The sequence below is a fragment of the Monopterus albus genome, unplaced genomic scaffold (assembly GCF_001952655.1).
Source record: "Monopterus albus unplaced genomic scaffold, M_albus_1.0 scaffold43.1, whole genome shotgun sequence".
NCBI classification, from domain to species: domain Eukaryota; kingdom Metazoa; phylum Chordata; class Actinopteri; order Synbranchiformes; family Synbranchidae; genus Monopterus; species Monopterus albus.
Window position 1 is genome coordinate 1,493,385 of NW_018127923.1, and position 25,147 is coordinate 1,518,531.

Genomic DNA, 25,147 nt, shown 5'->3' on the forward strand with positions numbered 1-25,147 from the left:
CCTTATTATTTAATGTTTAATCTTGGGTACCTCTAGATTAGCTTGGCACCCCTCATAACTCCAAATAGTTTGTAATTGTTTCAGAATCAGAGAGTCAGAAAGCCTCTTCCTTAAAACGAGTTCCTGTTGCTGGTTGTTGTCGCAAGTGGACAGCACAATGAACTGCGACAGCATTAATTAATATGAATTTCAGCAGTATATGTAACAGACATACGTGTGTGTGGTTTTTTTTATTTTTATTTATATACTGCTCAGCTGATCATTCACTGGGTGCTTCACTGGCCGGCTGCTTGTATGTTAGACCCGGTAAAATTAAAGGTAAAATTGCGAGTCCCTGTACATTACCAGATATGCAATAACCTCAAACCCTGTATTTTTTTCCACATCCTCTGGTCACAGTGCAGCAGCAGGAGATAAAATATATCCACAAAACCAGACACAGTCGAAAAATTTCGCTTTCACGCTGGCACTGATGGATGTCTTTTTTTTTTTTTTCCCCCACATAAGCTTTATTGAAAACGTACATATCAAACAAGTCAATATAATATTTTGCCAATATGGTAGAGGCACCGGTGGATATCAGGCAAGATCACATGAATGCATAATGGCCTGAAGATTATGCCAATTCAAGGAATTCCTTGTGAGACGTGTATAAACCCAGTTGCTTCTGGATAAAAATACTAGAACATACGAACACCTCATTTTTTGAGCTTTCGGTCATGTATAAGATGAGAATTAACCGTTTTAACATTGTAGATGAGTCAAAAAACAAGAAAAAGGATGCCATGGGCTCTTTAAACATTTCTTACCACTGGGTCTCATTTACCAACCGTTCTTAAGAACAAATTTGTTTGTAAACCCCTCCACTCCTCTACTGGTCAGAGTCTCTCCTCTGTGTTTGTTTTGTTGCCTCAGATTTTAGCTTTTAGCTCAAGCCATCTTTTTACTTCATCAGCTGTGCACCCTTCTCCTTATACAGCATTCACTCAATGAGCAAGAGCATCCCATGCATTTTTTTTGTTTTGCCTCCACTACTGATGCTACTAAATATGACAGCTCATTCATTTTTCTCCACTTCATAACTACTCAGGTTTTTCTTTGATTTGGAGGTCATTGCTCCACTGTCTTTAGATTTTCCTTGTAGCATTCCTGGCCTTCTCAGCTTCTTTTTAGTTTCTGTGTGAGTCCTGTATGCACACGGTCCTGCAGTCTGATGCCCTTTTATTGGCATTAGCAAGGTGTTAACCTCTGGTAATTAGGAATGACTGGCAAGTACTTTCAGCTTACGAACACATGGGATTCATCAATACAGGTGTGAACAATTCTGTGTTTTAAGAACATGTTCATGAAGCACACAGACTTTTCTTAGGACCTTTCTTAAGAACAACCTATGAAGAAATTTTGTAAGATGTTTAGGAAGATAATGGACCACATTAACCAATGTCATTTGCGGGGTACGAGTTTGGAGTTTGTTTATCCATGTGGTAACTGTTTGTTTGTTTATTTATTAGGGTGTGAGTTTTTTAAGGACTACAAAGACAGAGACTACACAGCAGAGGGCCTGGTGTTCAACTGGAATCAGGTAATGAGTCTCTACAGTCTGAAAGTATACAGTAGCTTGGCTCTGTTGTATTAATCTGTTACGATGTCTCCTCTGACAGGACTATGTAGATGCTCCTTTGACAATCCCGGTGTGCTTTACTCAGAACTTGAACATTGACTGGACTCATTACCAGGTTACCTCTTCTTTTCTGCTATGTTTTTAACATCTTCATCACTTGTACCCAGCTGTACACACATTGTTAGCAGTGACTCAGTTTTTCTTTGTAATATTTGTGGTGTGTCAGTGCCATCTGTTGTTTGATCTGCAGAGTGCTTTGGTCATGATTCCTAACCACTTGTGTAGGGTTAAAACCCCACTGTTAGATGTTTTAATGTGTCCATTGTACATGCAGCTTATTCACTCTTATATATATTAAATACGTGTGTGTGTGTGTGTGTGTGTCTTGATCAGTCGTGGGACCTGGTAGAGCAGACCCAGAACTACCTGAAGCTGCTGCTCCACATCATCAACAGTGATGGTAGGTGGGGGTTGTATTTTGGCGAGTAGGATCTGACAAGATGTTGAGACTTAATGTGTAGGATTGTGACTTGACCTGGGGCTAAAAATAGAACATGGAAAAGGGCTGCAATTAATGACTGATTTATTTCTTCTTAGTTTTACTAATTATATGTGTAGATGATAAAGTTACAATAATGATGAGGTCTGTTTTTTAGTAATCTGAAATTAAAGTAAGGCCTTAAATACTTCCTGAGTTTATGAATGATCAAAACTGAAGGCCATTCATTCATTTTACAGTGGCAAATTTTAGGAGCCTCAGTTTTCTATCGATCTCACTGTATTGATTGAGAATATTGATTACCTCAGTATATGTACTATACAAATGCACAGAATCAATTTAGTCAGTTGGCAAAAAGAGAATGATTGATTAATTACTTGGATCATTTTTCAAGCAAAGATTCACTAAAACATTCTCTGGATCCAGCTTCTCCATGTGATAGGCTTCCTTTCTTTGTTTTATTTGTTAGTAAATTAAATATTTTTAGTAGTGGAATGTTTGTCAGAAATAACCAGTAATTTGAAAATGTTGCCGTGGATTCTGGGAAATTATGATGACTGTGTTTAGTTATTTTGTAACCTTTTATTATCAAAATTATTATTCAATCAAGAAAATAGTCAGATTAGTCCAATATGAATGTGTGGTGCTTGTTTCTTTAAATTCACCAGATTCAGATGTTTGTATAATGCTATGGCCCAAAGCGACAGCTATGCTAATACCCCCCAGGAGAGTTTACATATTGCAGAATAAATTACTGACTGCTACTCAGAAATTCTGTGACACATGACTAGAGTGCATAAATGAGTGCGCATGTTACATACAGTATACCATATAACGCCTGATCAAAATATAACTGTAATTTAATTCTGTTAAATTAGAAATGTTAAAATCTAAAATATTTGCAGTACTTTTATTTAACCAGGGTCATCTTCTACTTTTGGCTGTTCCCGTTAGGTGTCGCCACAGCGAATCATCAGTTGCCAGTTCGCATGTTAAACTTCGCACGTTTTTAACACCGGATGCCCTTCCGAATAATGTCTAATTTTAGAGTCACCAATCAACCTAAGCTGCATGTCTTTGGACTGTGGAATGAAACCAGAGCACCTGGAGAAAACCCACGCAGGCACAGGGAGAACATGCAAACTCCACACATTTATTTAACCAGGATAGTGGTTTTGAAATTCGATTTTCTCTTTTGAAGCCATCTTGGCCAAAATGGCAATATAATCAATGTAACACAAAGCAACTCACCACCAGCATTTACATAGGGAAGGATAAATATTATAAAGAATGATGAAAACATGGGACTGTTTGTTTGCTTGTTTATATGGCACAATGCCCAGTAATCAACACTGATGTTAACACCAGTGTAAATGTACTGAGCTTTGTTCCACAGCTAATTTGTACCTGTAGTTCTGACCTAATTAAAAACGACAAGTAATATTAATCATTTACATATAACAATACTATCAAAAAGACCTTAAACATTACAAAGAAGCTCATCAATATATTGGATCACATGAGTACATGTCTAAGTAGATTTTAATCAGATTTTAATATATTTTAGTTTTAAAGCGCTTTACAATGTGCAGCTCCTTATTTCCATCGGTGTAGTATTCCAGAGTTGTTGCTTTCACAGAAAGGGACGATTGTCCAATTTTGTTGCATGTAAATGGAACAATACTGTCTCCAATGGAAACTGTACCTGTCATTTTAACTGAATGAAGGTTATAGTTGAGTCATGTTTTATTTACCACTGCTACACTAAATAGTATGTATAAATATGTATGTTGTATACAGTCTTAATGCCACTGTCTTGCCACTTTCATCATTCAGTGTTTTTATTTATTTATTTTTGTTCAACATTTTACAAATAGAAATTCCATTTGTCACATCCATATTACACAAAACTTCTCTGTTATGAATTATTCTTTTTATGCATAATACATCAGTGATACCAGAAAGTGTCGCTGTTGCTCTTAAAGGTGATTTTATGTGTTGTTCCAGATGAGAGCGGTCTCCTGGTGCACTGCATATCAGGCTGGGACCGGACACCTCTTTTTGTGTCCCTCCTCAGGCTTTCTCTTTGGGCAGTAAGTCCTTACTTCTGTCTTTGCATTTCAAAAACAAAAAAAACTCCTTTCTTCTCCCCTGGCACCCCCCACCCCCCAGCAGTGACTTCAGTAATACCACAATGAATCCATCTGCCTCAGTCCCCGATGCCCCTGCTTATTCATAGCTCTCGTAAAACTAATCTACCATTCTACACATGCACTTTAATTGGTCTCTTCTGTGTTCACCACCTGTCCTAAAAATAGAACTATTATGTCATAAACTTGCAGTCTTTTCTGAAGACAGTTCTTACTGGAAGCTTTTCTTGAAACCATTAAGTTCTCATTTGAAGTGCTTTTGAAACAGAATAAGAAATCCAATTTTGTGGTGCACAGGTGCATCCTGTAGATGATTTGTCTGCAGGATTTTTTATTTTTTTTAACACAGGGTGTTTGTGATGTTTGACTTGCTTTTGTCATTTGTTTTTCACAGGATGGCGTGGTGCATGTCAACCTGGAGCCGGCTGAGATCCTGTATCTGACCATCGCTTATGACTGGTTCCTCTTCGGGTAAAAAATAATAATTTACATCATCACTATCATAATTTTATGATTTCGCTCACAGCACGTTAGCTGGCATAAATACTTTGGAGGTGCATTTCCAGCTTTTCTGTGCCGTTCTGTGCGATGCTTGTCTGTGACGCATAATTGAAAAGTGACTTGTTAATGAAGCTCTGGGAGCAATGGGGAAGAGAGGCCAGGACAACAGGAGGCAAAGTAGTTGACCGCGTCTTTATCCTCCCACTTAGAACATTTTTTTTCTCTCTTACACACACATATTCCAACACCCACTCCCTTTCGCTCCCTCTCCCTCTCAGGGTTCTCCTTTTGTAATTACCAGCACGATCTCTCCAATTTGAGCACATCAGGGGCAGTCACAGACAAAGCCCTTTCACTGCCGTACATCAGCAGGCTTGCTCAAGCCCTCGGGACGCTGGCCACGTAGACAAAGTGTTTTGTGTGTGTGTGTGTGTGTGTGTGTGTGTGTGTGTGTGTGTATGTGTATGTGAACAGAGGGAGTGTAGCTGCTGCATTTCACATCATCACTCTCAACTGAATCACATTTGAACTCCCAAGTTATTTGTGAAGCAATGATTTCTCTTCTCTTTTATGCTCATAAACACCGTCAGTAGCACCCAAACAGGTGTAATCGCTACAAAATATCACTCTCTCAAGAGACTATTAGATTTTGCAGCAGTGCTTGTCTATTTGCTGAACAGTTAATTTTGAATTAGCATTGATATGATTAAGAGGAAAAAACCTTTTACAATATGCATATTGTGAAGTTAGAAGAAGAGTTAAAGGACCGTTTCTTCCTAATTACAAAACTAGCCCTAGTTTTTGTTAGTCATTTTTTAACGAACAACATAGGATTTGAATGGTTTTTGATATAAATAGGTGGCAGCTGACATCTAATCTAGTACATTTTCCTGTGTCTGTTTCCAGTCACATGCTGCCAGATCGACTCTCGAAAGGGGAGGAGGTAAGTTTATCTCCAAATTAAATTTATTTTATTGATGATAATTTGTGAAAGGAGACTGTCAGGAGCGTAATATCACTTATGGTCAGTCATTATCCCAAGCAACTTATAAATAGTCAAAGGTGGCAGAAATGAAATGTTCTGAAAGGCTTTAATGAAAATATTTTTACAAAAGGCAAAAGCTTGTTCGGTCTCAGTTTGAAATTTCAAACTAAATAAAGTCAAGGTTGTGTGTGAATCGTGTCAAAAGAAATGATGGCAGTCATTTGGAATCATATCAGTCCTTGAGAATCTGAGTACTTTTTTATTAAATATCTATTTTAAACTAATAGTTTAACCTTTTTAGTAACCTCATTGAACAAACTACTGTTTCGTGTGAAGGACAATAAATTTTAAGAGGCCTGGGCTGTGGGCTTGAGCTAAAATACTTTGATTCATGTTTCATTGCTGTTTTTCTTTCTGTAACCAAAAATGTCTTTATTCCCCTCAGATTTTCTTTTTTTGCTTCAATTTTTTGAAGCACATCATCTCAGAGAAGTTCTCTGTGGTTAAGAAACAGAGGTGTGTTCATCCATCGGTTTGCTTTTAATGTTTCATTTACCTGTAGTTGTCTGTTGCCAAGTATTTTTTACGGTTACAGTATAATTCACATACAGTGGCATCAGATAGTGTTCGAACCCTTCACTTTTTGGCACATTTAATTGCATTGTGTGTTTAAGTTGAAGCTGATCAAATTGGCATACACTTGGTTACCCATAATGACACTGTTAAAACATGTTTTTGAAATTTGTGCATATTCTTTGAAAATCAAAAACTGTATAAAAGTATTCCGACTCTGGTGTAACAGTCTAGATTGTGGTCCAGTTTTTTCTACTCACTTTAATTCTCCTTGAGATGTGTCTAGAACTTGGCTGGAATCCACCTGTGGCAAACTCAGTTGACCGAAAAACAGTTTAGAGAGGCAACACCTGTTTTATTAGGGTCCCACAGTTCACATTGCATCAGGACAAAGACCAAGCCATGAAGTCTAAGGAACTCTTTATAGGCCTCTGTGATAAAACCTGAACACAAAATAGGACAACCAGGGCCCATATTTATCAAGTATCTTAGAGTAGGAAATCATTCCTAACTGTCCAAAAATTCTCCATATTACACATTTTTGGTCCTACTTTTAGGAATAAAAGTAAGAGCAACATATTAACGTTTCTAGCTTAGGAAACCACTCCAGTCGCCACCAAAATGTAGGAGAGTTCCAGAGGTGTCTCAGATGGTTAGGAGCTCCTAGAAGGTGGCGTTCAGACAGAGATGAGCCCACAGACTCAGCAGAAGGAGACATGTTTTTTTTTTTACACTTAATGACGCTCAGCTTGTTAAAATATACAGTTTGGCCATAAATGGAATCATTTTTGTAACTGAGTTTGTGCAGGATTCAGTTGCTCCAACAAAAGCAAGAACACAACGTCTCCACTGAAACTGCAGTCGTTGCATCTTTAGGCTACACTTTTTATTAACAAAGCGGGGGCAGCAACAGTGATGATTTGAGTCGGTCAAAACTGAAAGGAGACCACGATGGCTCTGACATCATTTCACCACCGCTCAGTGTTGATCAGTGAAAAACCAGCTACAAATACGCAAATCCTTTTCTCTGACAATTTGGAGTCACTGATGGCGCACACATTAAAGCCATGCTCAGTTGCACACGCATAACTGCACATGCATAGTTGCACACCCACTGCTGACTATCGCACATACAGCCTCGATGTAGCATACACTGTCTTTTACTGTGTTCTCATTGCTGCTGACTATTGCACATACAGCTCCGATGCAGGTGTTTTCATTATATTTTTATATACTTATTATATTTCTTTTCACTCACTGCTTAATGTGCCTTTAGACTCTGTGCTACTGTTTATCTGCTTTATATTTCACTTGTGTTGTTTGGCATGCAGGGTGGATGACAAAGTAATTATTTCATTGTGCAGGGAAATGCGTTTCCATACTGTGCATATGACAATAAACACTTGGATTCTCTGAAATGCGATCTTACAGGGCTGAGAAAATTTCATCATTATGAGTGGCTTTCCAGTAAACCAGCCTATAAAGTACGTTGCTAAAGTGTTTTGTTGTGTTACTATCTCATTGCCCATACACATAATGCCTTCACTTGATAAGTGGATGTTGCCATTTCAACTTTCCCACTGTCTAAAACTGCAAGCTTCCACTGTCAGAAAACTACAACAGGTCACTATAATGTCAGCGTTGTGGCTTTGACTGTTGTAAAACAGTGACATCACACAGTATGATTTCTCCTCGCTCAAAATGAGAGTAGGACGCTTCATTAATATCTTTTAAGTCTGCCTCTGAGGTAGGACTTTTTTTTTTTTTTAAAGTCTAACCTTTTTTTAAGATAACTTTCAGTGCTATTCCTAGGAGTAATTCTGAGAGGCTTGATAAATATGGGCCCAGGACACTTCCTAGACTTTATCGTCCAAACTGTCTGAGTAATTGGGTAAGAAGGGCCTTGGTAGTGAGGTGACCAAGAACCCAATGGTCACTCTACCAGAACCTCAGAAGTTCTCTGCAGAGATGGAGAACCTGCTGAAAAAAGACAAACTGTATGACAAACGGCATTTAGAGGACTCTGAGAGCATGAGGGAAATGAAGGTGTTCTGATGAGACAAAACTGAATTCCAAGCACTGTCTGGTGAGAACCACTACTCAAAACTAGTTAATACTATTTCTACCATACATACTGAGTGAAATTAATTGTACTGTACATATAGGGTGATAATTGTTTTAGCCTTTGTAGTAACATCACTGAACAAACTACTGTTTCATGTGAAGCACGGTATAAATTAAGAGACCTGCTGGACTGTTGGTTTCACCATACAGTGAAGCATAGTGGTGGCAGCCTATGGGGGCTTCTCAGCAGCAGAAATGGGCAGACTGGTCAGACCTGAGGGAAGGATGAATGCAGCCACATACAGAGTGGTCCTGTCAAATTCTAGGCACATCTCAATCTCTGCAAAGGGTCTGAACAGAAAGATTACATTTGATGATTATTGATACATTTCAGCAAAATTCTAAAAACGTTTTCACTTTGCTATTAGCGGGTGAGTGTATATTAATAGGCAAAAATAGCAAAGTGTGCAGAAAGTGAAGGGTTCTGAATACTCTGTGAAGCCACCTTTTGTCTCATTCAATGAATCAGCTGCTGTTTGCAAATTTAAGCGGATTGTAGCCAGTATTCTCTTTTTATTTTTGATCTGTTAGATGTTATTTAAGCACAACTTTTATTCCCTGCCTGCAGAAGGAAAAACTCTCACTTCAAAGACTGTGATTTTCCTGTGGAAGACCTCTGCCTGTTGAGTAAGTCAATGTTTCTCATATGTACCACCATCCATATAGGGTACAATGAGTGTAGCATGTTAATACTATACTTAGAGTAGTGCTAGTAGTATTGTAATGTCAGCTGCCTCCTGGTGTCACTGTAAAGAGAACTACATTTCTAGCATCATCAGTTAGTAACAAGCAGCTAAAATTACAATTTAATGTAAGAATAAAAGGAAATGGATTGGCTAGAGAATGAATCTTGGTCTGGTTAGGGAAACCACTGACTTTTTTGAGTGTACTTTATTAGAACGGGTGATTATACAGTGCGAAACTGATTAATATTGAGTGATTATTTGGTTTAAAAAAATCCAGCTGCTAGTGTAAACACATTTAGCTCAGTCCAAATTGGTAAAGGATCTTTAAAAGCTAATTTGGTGATATGCTCACTGGGAGCTCTTGACACTTGCCTCTGGGCTGATGCAATGAGGAATAACAAATTTTCAGAGTGCTGTATGCTCAGTGTTGGGGCAGAGACAGAGACTCTGGGTGATAACTCAGCCTTTCATCTCTTTAGAAAATTGCTAGACTTTGAGCCAAAACATCTTTTGTTACCAACCATAGTTTGTAGGCAACAACAATAAATGGATTTTTACAAATTCTGTTATGAACTGTTCATGCTTTAATGATGGTGTATTTATAGTTCTAGCATATAATTGCCAGAATAGTCCAAAAAAAGAGTGTTTGATGGAAGTTTGTAGTTAAAATCATTTTATAAATGTTGAGTTTAATTATATAATTTTGCATCACATACAGTAACTTTAATTCAGATTAAAGTAAAGTAGTACTAAGTATAATTATTAAGCCTAACAGGGCTCTACTGTTTGACTGTGTGCAGACCTGAGGGATCGTGGCAGCGTGACCAGTCTGAGCAGCGAGTTTTCCCTTATCACTGAGGAGGTGGGCGGCGCCACCAGCCTCTCTGACACTGTGGACCTGTTGTCCAGCCAACCCCAGGCCTCCAGCTGGTCATTATCACAGACAGAAACACACAGACACTCAAATCATGGATTCATTTTATATATGAGCACTGCTTTGGGTAAAAGATACCAGGACAGTGACAGCTGCCAGATGCCAACACACTGCACAATGGTTCATAACACTATGAGAAAGGATTTTAAAACATGGAGATCTAGAACATCTCACACCATGAGCAGGCTCATACAGGGAAACCTATGTGAGTAGCTCATTACCCCCTGGTGATGGATTGCGCCTGCCCTTCTTTTTGTGGTGATCCACTGATTCCTGTTGTTAGGGTGAATCAGCACAATTGTTGTGTATTGGATGCTTCGTGATAAGTGCTTAATTCTTTGTGTTTAATCCTTGCCAGTCCAGCCACATAAGGGAGGTTCCCTGGGATACTCCAGGTACATATTGGGTACATCTCATGTCTCTTATAAGATTGTCCTCAGTTACCAGAATGACTTCCGGGTCAGCTGGATCATGTAGGACTTTAAGTCTCTTATATTGGCTCTGAGGACCAAGGAAGGTGCTTGAGGAGCCATGGTTGAGGATACACGAGACTGCCCTTCGAAGAGGGTTTTGTCAACTGGCACACCCCTTTAGCAAAAACCTGTTAGATGCTTCAGATGAAGTAGCTAAGAAAAGGGCGTCTTATGTCATTAATAATGTTTCTTGAGTCTTCTCTCCTTGACGATTTCCTTGCATTTTCTTCTTCACATCTTATGTAGGTGGGGCTAAGACAGAAAAGATGCAAGACAGTGCTTATATGAAACTTGGGATGTACCCTTTGGGTTAGCAGTGTCCTTTCTGTTGCATTGGCTTGTTGTTGGATAACACTTTACTGAAAATTAGTCAGGTTCAACTTTTTCACTGGGCTGCCCTGTGTTTTTTTTTTTTTTTTTTTTTTTTTTTTTTTTTTTTTTTTTATCCTTTTCTTTTTCTCTTTTTCCTGTGGACTTATTAAAATGAATGGGGAGTTTGCATTTTTAAAGGCAATGCTGATGTCAGACTGACATGGACCAAGACCAAAAACTGTAGTCAGTGGTCAGATGTAACATTAATTGATGTGGATGATCAAAGTAAATCAAAATAGACTTCAGTCAGAAGAGTTGCCTAATGTTCTTTCTTTTATTTCATCATCATCAAACAATGAAAACATCAGTCATATGTTGCAGACTTGGCCTCATCCTTAGATAATTTTGCCTCCTCTGTCCACAGGAGGAAAGGCACCACTTCCTCCCCTCCAATGGTTGTTTGGAATAAGCAGAACCTTCTGGACGACCACATCTCCCATCCACTCAATGAGGCTAGATCTTCCAGCTCCTCCTCCTCTAACCAATCAGAGCATGCTGTTATACGCACTGGCAGCAGCCCATTGGCTGTCCCCGGGAGGGGGTGAGTGAGTTGATGTAACTGCTTTAGCGTGACATCTCATATTTATACATGTGTTTAAGTTGTGCTATGTATATTTTGGATGATCACAGGAGGCACAGGGCTCTAACTCTGGAGCTGCTTCATTTTGCTTGGAAGCATGTCGAATGTGCACCAGCATAGCCTGTGGACTGTAGCTCATGCATGTGTTGTGGGATTGTGTTCTCTGGTGTTCGGCACTGACATATGCAACATTTCATAATACAGTTATTTTTCCATCTTACTGTTATTTGCATACAATATATAAACTCAGTTGGCAGTTTATTAGCCACACCAAGCTAAAATTAATTAAGTCTAATCCCTTATTGCTGCAGTAAATCCCAGAGGTGGTAGTGTTTAGGGCTGCATGATAAATCATTTTGTGAGTGTGATCCCTGTGTGATCTCAGTCTTGTGACAATGATTCTGTCGTGTTTGCTTTAGCAGGGAGATGCCTTGCAACAAATTAAGCACTTCCTTATCCTCGCTAAGGTGATATGAAGCAAAATTAAACTTCTAAGAAGGACCATAATAAAATTTAGCTTCATTTCACTGCTTCACAATCTGTGTTGTCAATTTCCCCAGTGTTCAAGATGTTTGTATACATGGGTCAGAGTTTCCATACAGCTATTCACATTCTCATGTCAGCTTGTTTTTATAAATCCAGACTTTTCTATGGTCTTGTGGTCTTCATATTACATACCAGATCATTATCCAGACAACATGCCCTGATGTAGCTTGCGCAGTAAGATAAATGATGGATATATACATAGATTACTCCAGCACACCGAGTTGGTCTTACATATCCTTGCCTCTGTTGTCTCTCTCACTCAGGTTAGCTGCAGACTACACTCGGTCAGGTTCCTCACTCTCCACAGAATATGGGAGTTGGCAGATAGTTTCTGGTTGTGGTAGCATCCATGACCACTCTCCCTTCCCTCCACCTATGGCCTCAGCTTCCTCCACCTCATTTGCTGTCGCTTCTGCCTATGACTCCCCCCTGCCCTTTAGTTTTCAGGATGAAGGACCCAATGGACGAATGTAAGTAACAGTGTAAGACTGCTGTGTCAGTAGGTTAAATGAATTGTCAACGGTTCTTGGATTTATTAGATTCTTAGATTTATTTTGTAATCACTCACTACTAATTTGTGGTAGAAAGTTAGAGCAGTGCTATCTTTCTTATTTAACACCTAACTCTGAATGACAAATAACCATCTTTTTAACAAACACGAAGCAGCAATGTTACATTTTCCATGTCTGTAAAGGGTTTAGGATTGTTATCATGTTGGCATGCAGCCATTAGCACTTAGCTCAAAGTATCTAATGTAACGGTTACATTGAATGACCGTACTAGGGCTCCCAAGGAACAGACATTCTGTTTTGCTATCATTGATATGTAAAAAATGTCAGGACAACCAAGTTTTAATATCACAAAGACAGTTGAGCTGGGAGTTACTTTTAGTAATTGGTAATTATATCTGAATGTCATTTGCAAAACAGTGAAAAGACAGCACACATTTCCTTAAAATAGAGCCAAGTGGAAGGAAATATAATGAAAACGAAGTTGGTCCAAGAATGGAACCCTGAGGGGCCCCACAAGTTATTGGAGTGATAGAGGATGAGTATTCATCAGTGTGAACAGAAAAACTTCGGTTTGATAGATATGATTCAGACCATTTCAAACCTGTACCTCCAAAACCCACATGCATCTCTAGACTAGAAAGCAAAATGCTATTATTCAGTGTCAAATGCAGCTGACAGATCTAGCAACACTTGCAAGGAGGTATGACAATCATCTGACAACAAATCATCAAATGACTGGAGACTCTCAATTAGGGCACACTCGGTATTATGACGAGATTTAAAGCCAGATTGGAAAATTTTCAAAGGTTTCATCTTTGTCAAGTAAAGACTGTACTTGCATGAGCACAGTCTTCTCTAAAACCTTTGATAAAAATGGCAACTTGGAAATGCATTTAAAATTTGATAGAACACGTGTCGTGGTTGGATTTCTTTAAAATAGGATGAATTACTGCATGTTTTAGTGAAGCAGGAACAAACCTTGGGGAAAGACAACCATTTATGAGGCAAAGAATAGTAGGGGCAATCGGATGAAAAAACCTTCGTAAAGAGCCCTTGACATGCTCATTTTGCTCATTTCCAGCCATTTAATGTTTAATCTTTGGGTACATCTCGGTTGGCTTTGCACCCCTCATAACTCCAAATAGTCTAATTATTTCAGAATGATAAAACCAGAGAGCCTCTTCCTAAAAATGAGAGGATAGTTCATGAACGTGCACAACTGCTGTTGCTGGTGTTGTCAAAAGTGGGCAGCATGACAAACAGCTGCTGGGTCTGAGGTGGGGAGGGGGACGGGGGAGTGTTGTTTGTCAAACCTGCAGTAGAACACATTTGGGGGCTTGAGTCTTGCTGTAAACCAGGGCTTGTTGTTGTTGTATGTGCAGAAGGTCTTTTTGGGCACACACACATCCTCACAGAGGCTGATATAAGATGTCACAGTGTCAGTGAGTTCATCCAGGTTTGTATCTGCAGTCTCAAATACACTCCAGTCTGTGCAGTCAAAGCAGGCCTGTAGCTCTGACTTAGCCTCCTCAGTCCAGCTCTTCACTGTGTTGACCACAAGCTTTCTGCCTGTAGGTTGGAATACGATGGACCATACAGTGATCAGAGTCCGAGGGCTGCGCAGGGGACAGAGCGATAGGCATCTTTTATTGTTGTGTAGCAGTGGTCCAGTGTGACTTTGTCCCTGGTGGGACAGGTAACATGCTGTCTGTATTTGGGCAGTTCGTGGGTGAGATTTGCTCTGTTAAAGTCCCCTAGAACAATGAGTGGAGAGTCAGGATGTTCTAGCTCCAGACTAGTTATCTGTTCTGCTAGGAGTCATAGTGTGCTAGCGTTAGCCTGCGGTGTTATGTACACTCCCATTAGCATGAAACTGTTGAATTCACGGGGAGAGTAAAAGGGTTTGCAATTGATAAGAGTCTCTAGGTCTGTGGTACATGTCCTCTGCAGCACTGTGACATCTGTGCACCAAACTTCATTTATGTAGACGTTCCACCAAGTACTGGAAACATCGCTCCCTTTAAAGTAGCTCCAAGGTCAGTAAATCCAACCAGTGGTCGCTGCTTCTTCCCCCATACAACCACATAAAGTACAGTCCCAAAGTAGTGAAATTAATTCCAACAGATAGTGTAGCACCGACAATAATATCTTGGATCATTAATCCGCTCGTTAACCAGAAACACATCACAAGCGGCAGACATACTGGCCTCAAGCAGTCAAAACAAACAGGTACTGTGCTCCGGGGGAATCCAGCGTTGATGAGCTGATCACTAACTACCAGAACATACATACAGCTCATGCTTTGAGCTTTAAAGGTCACAGCTAAGATAATTCATCGTTGTAACATTGTAGATAAGTCAGAAAACAAGGAAAAACATGTCATGGACTCTTTAAATAAGTCTGTCTGGAAGTCTGTCTGAGGACAATTTGATGGTTTCAAATGATGGACATCTTTCGAAAGCAACCTTAATGAAATAGGTTCAAAGTGGTCAAAGTGTAATACCCCAGTTCTTTTATTGGACAGATCTGAGTAAGAAAGGAGTCCGTCTTTCTTGATTTTAGTGCTGGTTTATTTAAAAAAATATATATGAATAAAGATTACAGAACACAATCCGGGTTGTTCCTTCCTCCAGAAACACACACTCTCTGGCTGCTGGGGACAGGAGATCCCGGAAACACGGAGCCTAATACATTTTTGGGCTAACAACCCCTTACGCAAACAGATATAGAATCATCACGAGTTGGAGACAGTCCGACGTCTCCTTCTCTTATCTTATGCTCCACATGTGTCAAGCATTAATCAGAACAAATGAAGAACTCCATGTGCGTGTATGTTTTTACGTGGTGTGTAACAAACATTTATTCAGACATAAATCTAACACAAGATTAATACAAGAAAACAATTGACGTCAAGGTACACTTTACAGATTTAACGTTATCTTCTAACGTTGAAGCAAAGCACACTAGAGCAGACTTAAAATATTACTAACTGCATTAATAACACATTAAAACACATTAATGTCTATAATTATCTGACTGAATTATTAATTTCTAACAAAAGACAGAAGAAGATATAGAAACAGATGAATGGTCAAATGCATACTGCCCACCTAAAGGTGTAATTTTTGCTATGCACAAAAAAAAGAAATTTCTCACTAGTAGAGGATGAGGCACTATATTGCCAAAAGTATTCGTTCGTCTGCCTTCACATGCAAATGAAAATTGAGTAACAACTGATTCTTAATCCATAGGGTTTAATATGATGTTGGCCCACCCTTTGCAGCTATAACAGCTTCAGCTCTTCTGGGAAGGCTGTCCACAAGGTTTAGGAGTGTGTTAATGGGAATTTTTTATTCTTTTGATTCTTCTTCCAGAAGCACATTTGTGAGGTCAGACACTGATGTTGGACTAATTCATCCCAAAGGTGTTCTATCAGGTTGAGGTCAGGACTCTGTGCAGGCCAGTCAAGTTCTTCCACACCAAACTCACTCGTGCATGTCTTTATGTACCTTGATTTGTGCACTGGTGCGCAGTCATGTTGTAACAGGAACGGGCCATCCCCAAACTGTTCCCACAAAGTTGGGAGCATGAAATTGTCCAAAATGTCTTGGTATGCTGAGGCATTAAGAGTTCCTTTCACTCAAACTAAGGGGCCAAGACTAGCTCCTGAAAAACAACGCCACATCATAATCCCTCCCCCCTCCACCAAACTGTACACTTGGCACAATGCAGTCAGACAAATACCGTTTTCCTGGCAACTGCCAAACCCAGACGGAGAAGCGTGATTCGTCACTCCAGAGAACACGTCTCCACTGCTCTAGAGTCCAGTGGCGGTGTGCTTTACACCACTGCATCTGACGCTTTGCATTGCATTTGGTGATGTAAGGCTTGGATGCAGCTCCTCGACCATGGGACCCCATTCCATGAAGCTCTCTACACGCTTTTCTTGAGCTAATTTGAAGGCCACATGAAGTTTGGAGGTCTGTAGCTATTGACTCTGCAGAAAGTTGGCGACCCCTGTGCACTATGCATCTCAGCATCCGTTGACCCCGCTCTGTGATTTTACGTGGCGGAGTTGCTGTCATTCCCAATCGCTTCCACTTTAGTATAATACCACCAACAGTTGACTGTGGAATATTTAGTAGCGAGGAAATTTCACGACTGGACTTATTGCACAGGTGGAATCCTACCACGGTTCTATGCTGGAATTCACTGAGCTCCTGAGAGTGACCCATTCTTTCACAAATGTTTGTAGAAGCGGTGTGTATGCCTAGGTGCTTGATTATATACACCTGCAACCATGGAAGTGATTGGAACACCTGAATTCAATGATTTGGATGGGTGAGTGAATACTTTTGACAATATAGTGGGCATCAGGCGATACAGCAGTAGTAGGATTTATAATAGAATTTATAGTATTAAAGAGGACTCTACGGTTGTGACAGTTATTTACAATAAGGTCAGACAATACTGTGCTTTTGCATTTCTCACAGCAGTTTGATAGGTGGCCATACAGGATTTCACGTGGTCCAAAGACGCATGCAGATGGTCTTTTTTTCCATTACGTTCTGCACGTCTACAGTCCACTGTCAAGGATTGCGTTTCTTGAAGCAAAAGGAGCACACATATCCAGAATATCAGTACAGGTAGAGTTAAACTAAGCCAGAAAATAGTCCATGGATACTGGTAGACAAGAAAAAGTTTAATTTCTTCAAATGCAGAAGAAAAGAGGCCCTGCATTTGGGAAGTAATATTATGACACCTGTGTGTCAAAATAATTTTTCACATTTGTGCACACTGAAATGCTTGGATTGTAGAGCCCTGATATATGTTTGAGGTAACTTAGTGTTTTACAGGAGCAGGACACTGATGGGTTTATTTTCCAGCTGTGTAGCGTCCCACTCAGGACACATCTTGGCAGTATTCTTCAAAAAACAAATTTAAGGGAAATATTTTTATAGTGTGTGTGTGTGTGTAAAACTAACAAAAAAAGAATATCGTCCAGCAGAGATGGTTTTCTGTTGGGGAGCTGCAGTTTTTACTGCTACACTTTGTTCCTCCACTGAACCCAGTGATATAATCAAGGGAGATGAAATTTCCATTGGGCTCTCCTTTTGACTCATCCTCCCAGTCTTTACCCCCAGCAGGAGACACATTTTAATTTCTGCTTGATCTGAAAGCCAAATTGAGTGTCCCGCCAGCATCACTTGCTGTCGGCAAAGGCAAATAACATCTATCCATCTTCATCCGGAGGGAGTGAGGGGAACTGGGAAGAAGAGAGAGAAGCAGAGACATGATGATGAATGACTGTGTGAGCTCTGTGATGCTTAATTCAGGAGTACATTGTAGCCCAATTGGAGTTGATCCAAAGCGTGTGTGCCTGCATTATTTTCTGCTTCTCTACTGATTGTTCAGACTGACTTCATGTTTTTTTTTCTTATTATTTGTACATTACTTTAAATAGGATTTCCTTCCATAAGCTTTTTTTCCCTGTCTTCTCATCTTGCTTCCTGCCTATTTCCTCTCCCTACTTGCTCTCTCCTCTCCAGGTGTCCCTTCCCCTCTGAGCGTCAGGTCCGTCTGGAAGCAGTGCGGGAAGTCTTCCTGGCAGCCTACAGCTCCACCGTGGGCCTCAAGTCCTCTGCGCACAGCCCCTCTGGTGCCATCTCCGGTCTGCTGGAACAGTTCGCCCGTGGGGTCGGTCTCCGGGGCACCAACGCTATCGTCTGAACCCTCTCATTGTAACACCAGACCCTCTTTCTGCTTCCATCCTTCCACGGTTGATCGGACATGCCTGGACTCAGTACAATAAAGTGCCAAATATCTCTGTTCAATTCAGGGTTGAAGCATTACTTTTTTAAACTGAATTTTCTTTGATTTTATATGCCCTGGATTTTTTCTTCCCCCCCCCTCGTGCTGCTCCAGCTTTTCTTGGGACTTTTAATCCTCCATGTTGGGTTCACCTGTCACAGTCAGTGAGGGAAATGTTTTTAGCCACAGTATCAAAAAGAGAGAGTGAGAAGGCTTTTTAGCTGCTGAAATGGAAATGGCTTAGAATACGGGGTCTGTACTTGTTACATATAGAATATGAAGAATTCTTCCTTCCTATGTTCTTCCTTAATTTTTTCATAATTTTTTTTTTTTAAAGAAGAGTCCTTGCAGTGACCATCCCCTGTACAGGAAGCAATATGGTTTTAGTTCCCTTGTTTTATTTTGTGGATGTTAAGGGTCAGATAAACAGAATTGGCACAAAGCTTTGTTGCTTTCTAATTTTGCACAGTAGACTGAATTCAGATACTGTGTTCAGGTTTAGACTTTACAGCTTTGGGTGTGGGGGATCACTTAATTAGTAATATAATATTTAAACACCATATGTACACTCAGAGTTGTTGGTCACTGTAACCATTACTCCTAATCATTACTCGAGTCCACAAAGAGAGATTTTCATAGCATGACTACACTGTAGGAGATGGGGGATGAAATTCACAGTCTTTGTTCTGTGCAAAAATTCATTCTACAGTTCAGCTGAAGCTAATAAGAGGCTTCAGAACAACAGCAGAGACAAAGCATCACTTCCAGCAGCTTAAAGGCAGAGTAAAAATAGCACAGATGCTCTGCTGTACCTGTGGGATGATTCCTCCTGAGAAATGATTCTTTTCTAAACCAGATCCAACTTCAATACAATTACAAAGATTGAATGAACAGTCCAATCTCCCCTTAGAGATATTAAGAGGCAGGGGTAGAGCTGTGATCAGACAGAAGATTGGTGAGTTCTCTCTCTCTCTGTCTATAGATGATAAATATGATTGGCAAGGATGTGAAGTGACAGGATTAGCAGATGTGTGGTTATGTTGGTGATGGTGTGATTTGCAATAAAAGGTCACATTCAGAGCTCTTCAGAGTACATAACATTAAGAAAGAGTCAAAAACCACAGCCTGCTGCATGACTCATTTATGATGATCAAATTAGTGACCTGATTAGAAACTCTGGGCCAAGGTCCCCACTGGGGTAAAGGTTCCATAGGCTTGAAATAAACTAACTTGTGGAGCTTGTCATCTGGCCACTTCTGAAGGCTAAAGTGATTAGAGCTGTTCCCAATAGAATCATTTGAAGGTGGGATGAAAAGCATGTGGTCACAGATAGTTGTTGTGGAAGCTGTTCCTATTGTGTGTGCTTGTTTGCACACACAAAGTAACATGTAGTGTTAATGAAATATAAAAGCTTGACAGTGAGGTTGAAACTCAGCCCATTTTCTCATGTTTGGACACTTGGCCAACTACTGCATGAAGTGGGCGCGCCTGTCAGTTTCAGAAAGTTATTTAAAAAAAGTCTGTGGGAGGAGTGGGTTTCATACACTGTTCATTGATCAGACAAGTACTTAAAGCATACTGCATTCCTAAAGCCTGTGTGCTTCCATCATAGTATACAATCTAGCTTGTACAATATTTGATCCAGTCAGAACCTAAAGGCTTAAAGTGTTTTGGGGTGTTCAAGATGGCCACACTTCAAGGTTTGCTGTCATAGAAAGGGGCAAATTGCAGTCCTAATAATAACAGCGTGTGAATGCTGATCAGATCACTGAATATGATGTAACACATTTCAGACTCGGGATGTACCCCTTGGTCACAGATAGTCAGTGACCTGCAGCTCTTGAAACATTACATATGGCATTTGAAAGTAGTACTGATCATCAGACATATACAAGGAGGTGCCCCTCAATAGCCTCATAAGTTTTCATAAATCAAAGAGATGATGTGCCAAACATGTTCGAGCAATCTTTTCAGCTTGCCACTTTATTTTCTCCATATTCTCTAGGTGATCCCATATCAAGTTATTTCTTCTTGTTTATAGTTGTTCACACATGTTAGCACAAGATACACTCAGCATTGTAGTAGCAAATCTAGTAACTGAAGGCCTTTCCAATGTTCTTTCTTGTTGGACTCAATTGTAAGGTCCACTTGATTCCTGCCCAGCCAATGTCACGCCTGCATGTTGTTTCAGAAATGGGTGCCTTCTTCCAGATTGCACTCAGATGTTTCTAACTGGGCTACTAAGAAATGTTCTGGAGAGAATTCTGTTGAGATTGTTGGTGTTGCCAAGACGTTGTGACAGCTGCTGTACCTCAGGACCTTTTTTGTTGTGCCTTTGTTATCGTCAGTAACACTGGATCAAATCTCTACTTCATCTGGTCCAGTTTCAAGAGCATTTTCTGTTAAACGTTTTAGCAACTTGGAGGGTTTGCAGCTTATTTTTAATGAATGTTTTGCCTGTGGAGCATTAGCAATGTTAGCTTTCCAAGATTGCTTTTTGGGTTTTTAATCACACTCTTGATTAGAAAATAAGAAAAGTCTCTGTAGTTGTACAGTATCATAAAGCTCTTGAGTCTTACACACACTCTTGATAAGGTTGATGAGGTGGGATTTCAGTCAGGGAATGAGACGCAGAGTTTTTCATCTCTGCTTTTGAAAACGACTGCATCCGAAGATTATTTGATCGAGTTAAGGTATACTGTAATTCTAGTAGAAATTTTAGGAAATGAATGAGTAAGATAAGAAGATTGACTCTAATATCATGTCTGTGTGTTAGGGACAGGGCTACAGTCAGGACGTGTTTAGCACAGATTAGCATAATGGTGGAAAGAGCTAGCTTGGCTCCTTTTAAAGTTCAAAAATATGCTCTCATTAATTAACATGTATTTAATTTGTTGAAAGCAGAAATATAAAACCAACAATTTTAAGGTGAAGTTACTTGGTGTAACTGTTTCTTAACAAAGAGAGGTTTGTCTGTTAGCCCAGTAGTTCTGAGGCAGCACCGCTGTTTTTTAAAATTTCTGTTTAAGTATGGGCTAAACGAATTTCATGTTAGGTTATTTACTTAAATAACCTCTTTGGCAACAGCAATAGAAATAAAAGTACTAGAATTAAGTTAACAAAGCGAATGTTTCCAAATGTCCAGTGATGTTTGTCAGCTGAGTTGGTGTTAAAGGAGTTACGTTAGTAGGTGTAACTTCTGACAGAGCCAGGCTAGTGGTTTCCCCTTGCCTCCAGTCTCTACTAACTCCTGGCCCCTACTCTGTTCTTAACGTACATACTGTAGCAGATGCTACGCAGACATAAGAGTCAACTTTAGCATCTCACTCTTAGAAACTAAAAGCATAATTCCAAAAATGTTCCTTTCTTTAACTGGTAGATTTTGGTCTTCTGCTGGTCTCTAAGCCAACTTTTACTTTCTTAATGCCAGAAAACATGTTTGTTAGAGCTGTTTTAAGCCATGTGAGTTTTCCTCTCATTGCAGTTAAAAGCAATGTATATTATTTATGACTGCATGTATCAGTTCTTTGTACAGACTGTCAACTAGGACAGTAGAGCGATCTTTTCCAGCTTTAAGTGAGACTAGTCATGCCTTCCGGCTTTCTTGCAGAGTTCTTAATCAGTCAGGGTTTCTTATGCTTTTTAAAATCTTTTCCACTATCTGTCTGCAGCGGGGAAGCGGCCAATCACAAGACACACATATACATTGTCATTTTGCAATGGCTGAAAATGGTTATTGTAAGAAACAGATCTAATCCTGAATCACTTAAAATAGTCCCCAAATGATTTTCTCACTTTGTCACTTTTTTTTACTCACTGGGTTTGCATCACATGCTCCAAATTTATCTTGGTTGTGAAATACAACGGCTTTGTTTGTTTTACACAGTACTTTTTATTCCAGATGTGCTGCATTGCACCCATCTTGATGTTCTCTGTGTAAAGAGCTATGTACTGTTGATGTATTTGAGGTCATTTTTTTGCAGGGGGGAGATAAATTGCTGTTAATTGTTGGCAGATGACGGGCTACAATGAAAGGTGAACTGAGCAACAGGTGACAATTGTCAATAAAGAAAAATTTTGTGACTTTTTTCTTTGTCATTCAAATGAATTTGTTTTAGCACTAAGTGTCAGTAGCTTTATGCTTTTGGTTTATACATTATCTTCCTTGGTGAGATGTATTAATGATAACAGATGATTTTCTATTTATTGTTTATATTTACAAATCTCGTGGAGAGACCAAAACAATGAATTTGCTGCACGAACTGCAATGTATCTAGAACCTGGCTTAGCTTTTGTCTGTGCTGTAGAGCTCCATTACTGTCCAAAAACTGTTATTTAAAAACATAGTGAGTTGCACTGCTGCACTGACTAACATGTTTATTCCTCACAAAAAATGTGAGGCCTGTCTTCTGTCAAAAAATAAAGACTCCAAAGGCTGAAAACAACCTTCACTTTTTAGTTTATGAAGTAAGAAAAAGTCAGCTGTGCATGTGTGTGATGTCTGCTCAGTTTACACTGCTGCACTAGCTTCTCATGTGACATATAACCAGTTTGCTATGATAAAGTATCTATGCTACTGTATGTGATCACAAAAGTGAGTGCGGTCAATCACTCAAGGTACAGGGAGAGAGAAAGAACAAACTACAGAAGAGAGGAGACACAAAATTAATGACATACAATTGTGGCACATAAAAATATACAGTAATGGAGAGAAGAGAAACTCAGAGCATCATGGGGTCCCCCAGCAGCCTAGTCCTATAGCAGCATAACTAAGGGAAGGCTCAGGGTCACCTGATCCAACCCTAACTATAAGCTTTATCAAAAAGGAAAGTCTACTCTTAAAGGAAGGGAGGGTGTCCTGAACTGAGACTGAGAGCTGGTTCCATAGTGGCAGGAAAACGGAAAAAGAGGTGCGAGACTGAAAATAATATTTTTTTTAAAGAAGATTCATAATATTATGAAGTGTATGTAAACGGGTTAAGCATTGTAACATACATTTAGGAGACGCTTTCACCTTCCTCTACCGCAGGGGTGTCAAACTCAATGACACAGGGGGCCACAACTCAAAGCACACTTTTGGTCGCGGGCCAAACAGGAAAAACATTTATTGAAAAGACTAAAACTAAACATTTTTTTGAACATAAATATGAATCGAAATAGACAGGATACAATATTATTCCAAATTAAATAAACTTGAACTTGAAATCAGCGACTGTATTTCTGCTAAGGCTTACATTTACAAACACCTGCTTTTTGTCTGGGCACAAGACGTCTCACACTTTCATCATGCAGCTCTTCAGAAACTCTCCCTCGATAAATGGCCGGGCTGATTTTCTCCTCTGCCCCAATAAAACTTGCCTTCACAACAGCCTCACTGTGTGATTTGGCTTTGGTGAAAACGTCTGCTGTGATGTCAGATTCCTCTTCAACTCCTCTACCTTCTATAGCTTCTGCTCTGCATTGACGTTTTTCAGCTCGTCCTGATGTTTTGTCTCATAGTGCCTCTTGGGTTATATTCCTTAATTACAGCCACATTAGCACCACAAATAAGACAAACAGGTTTGTGTCAGTGAACATATTGTAATGGTTCTGATGTCTAGCATCTAGTTATATGGTTATACTCAGCCTCCCACCGGTTTTGAAAGGCTCTGTTTTCAGAATCAACTTTTCTCTTGGACATTGTTAGGGGCTTGCTTTGACTTGAAATTAGGGTTGTATACATCAACAGATGCGTGATTGATCTGAGTAACTGACGCGAGAATAGTGTTGCCAACTCCTTAGTAAGGAAAGTAGCTATTGGCTGTCCTAAAAGTCGCTCGAAGTCGCTAAATGACGTCATCGCCTAATTTCCATAAGGTTCTATTTGCATGTAATTGTAATAGACGCTGTAGGAGAGATGAATAACGTAATGGGAGAGACAAAAAGTGAGTAAAAACACCCTAAATATGTTTAGTACTACAAATGAACTTTCTTCTGTTGATTCTTGGTTTGCTTGTTTTATATTTTTCCATTTACATAGGCCATCACTTCTCAAAATGACTTCATGACTTTAATACTTTGTCTAGAGCTGCATTACATAAATCAATTTTGTCCTGTATTGGCAAGTGTTAGAATATCAAATTTAATCAATTCACCCTCTTTTATCCGGGCTCAGCGGCGGCTTTACGCATGCGCGATTCATTATCAGTATCTCCGCTCTGACTGCAGCTGGAACTGCTGCGCGAGGCCACTGTGAGAGGTTTGGGATGGGGAGGGGCTCACGACAGCACCCACTGCTCGTTGAGGACAGTAAATGTAGAGTGATAGGTGCTTTCACCTGAGTCTCCAAAACACCAGAAAAAGTCGCTAGATTTGTCGGTAGTCGCTTTTGACAAAAAAAATCGCCAAGAGAATTTGGAAAGTCGCCAAGTTGGCAACACTGGATTACAGGTAGCCTATGTTCGGTAAGGCAGCTGTCGCGCTGCATTATGGGATTTGTAGTTTGTGTATTATTGCCGCTTCATATCGCCGGGCCATTTAAAAAAAGATATATAAAATGATATCGCGGGCCGGGTGTAATTGTACGCCGGGCAGGATGTGGCCCGCGGGCCTTGAGTTTGACACATGTGCACTAGATACTCCTATCCCACACCAGACCTTCTCTCTCACTTCTTTGATTCCCGAATAACTTATGGTGGTCTCTGCCTCCACCTGGCGATGATTGGAGAGAAATATGAAGAAGATGAGCTTATGCTTGCGCCCGCGTCTGTTCTCCGGTCTCTCTCTATCGCTCCCTCTCTC

General features: G+C 39.9%; 1 protein-coding gene across 1 annotated transcript in view; it reads left to right on the forward strand.

The window, feature by feature from the left end:
- Nucleotides 1-22,455, forward strand: part of mtmr14 (myotubularin related protein 14) — a 40,564-nt gene extending 18,109 nt beyond the window's left edge. The window contains exons 8-19 of the mRNA XM_020599889.1: nt 1,512-1,582; nt 1,662-1,736; nt 2,015-2,081; nt 4,128-4,213; nt 4,665-4,741; nt 5,678-5,714; nt 6,202-6,272; nt 9,022-9,080; nt 9,940-10,069; nt 11,283-11,459; nt 12,308-12,514; nt 18,106-22,455. Of these exons, the coding sequence (XP_020455545.1) occupies nt 1,512-1,582; nt 1,662-1,736; nt 2,015-2,081; nt 4,128-4,213; nt 4,665-4,741; nt 5,678-5,714; nt 6,202-6,272; nt 9,022-9,080; nt 9,940-10,069; nt 11,283-11,459; nt 12,308-12,514; nt 18,106-18,286 (1,238 nt within the window). The 3' untranslated portion in view covers nt 18,287-22,455. The remainder of the gene's footprint in view (nt 1-1,511; nt 1,583-1,661; nt 1,737-2,014; nt 2,082-4,127; nt 4,214-4,664; nt 4,742-5,677; nt 5,715-6,201; nt 6,273-9,021; nt 9,081-9,939; nt 10,070-11,282; nt 11,460-12,307; nt 12,515-18,105) is intronic.
- The last annotated feature ends 2,692 nt before the right edge of the window (nt 22,456-25,147 follow it).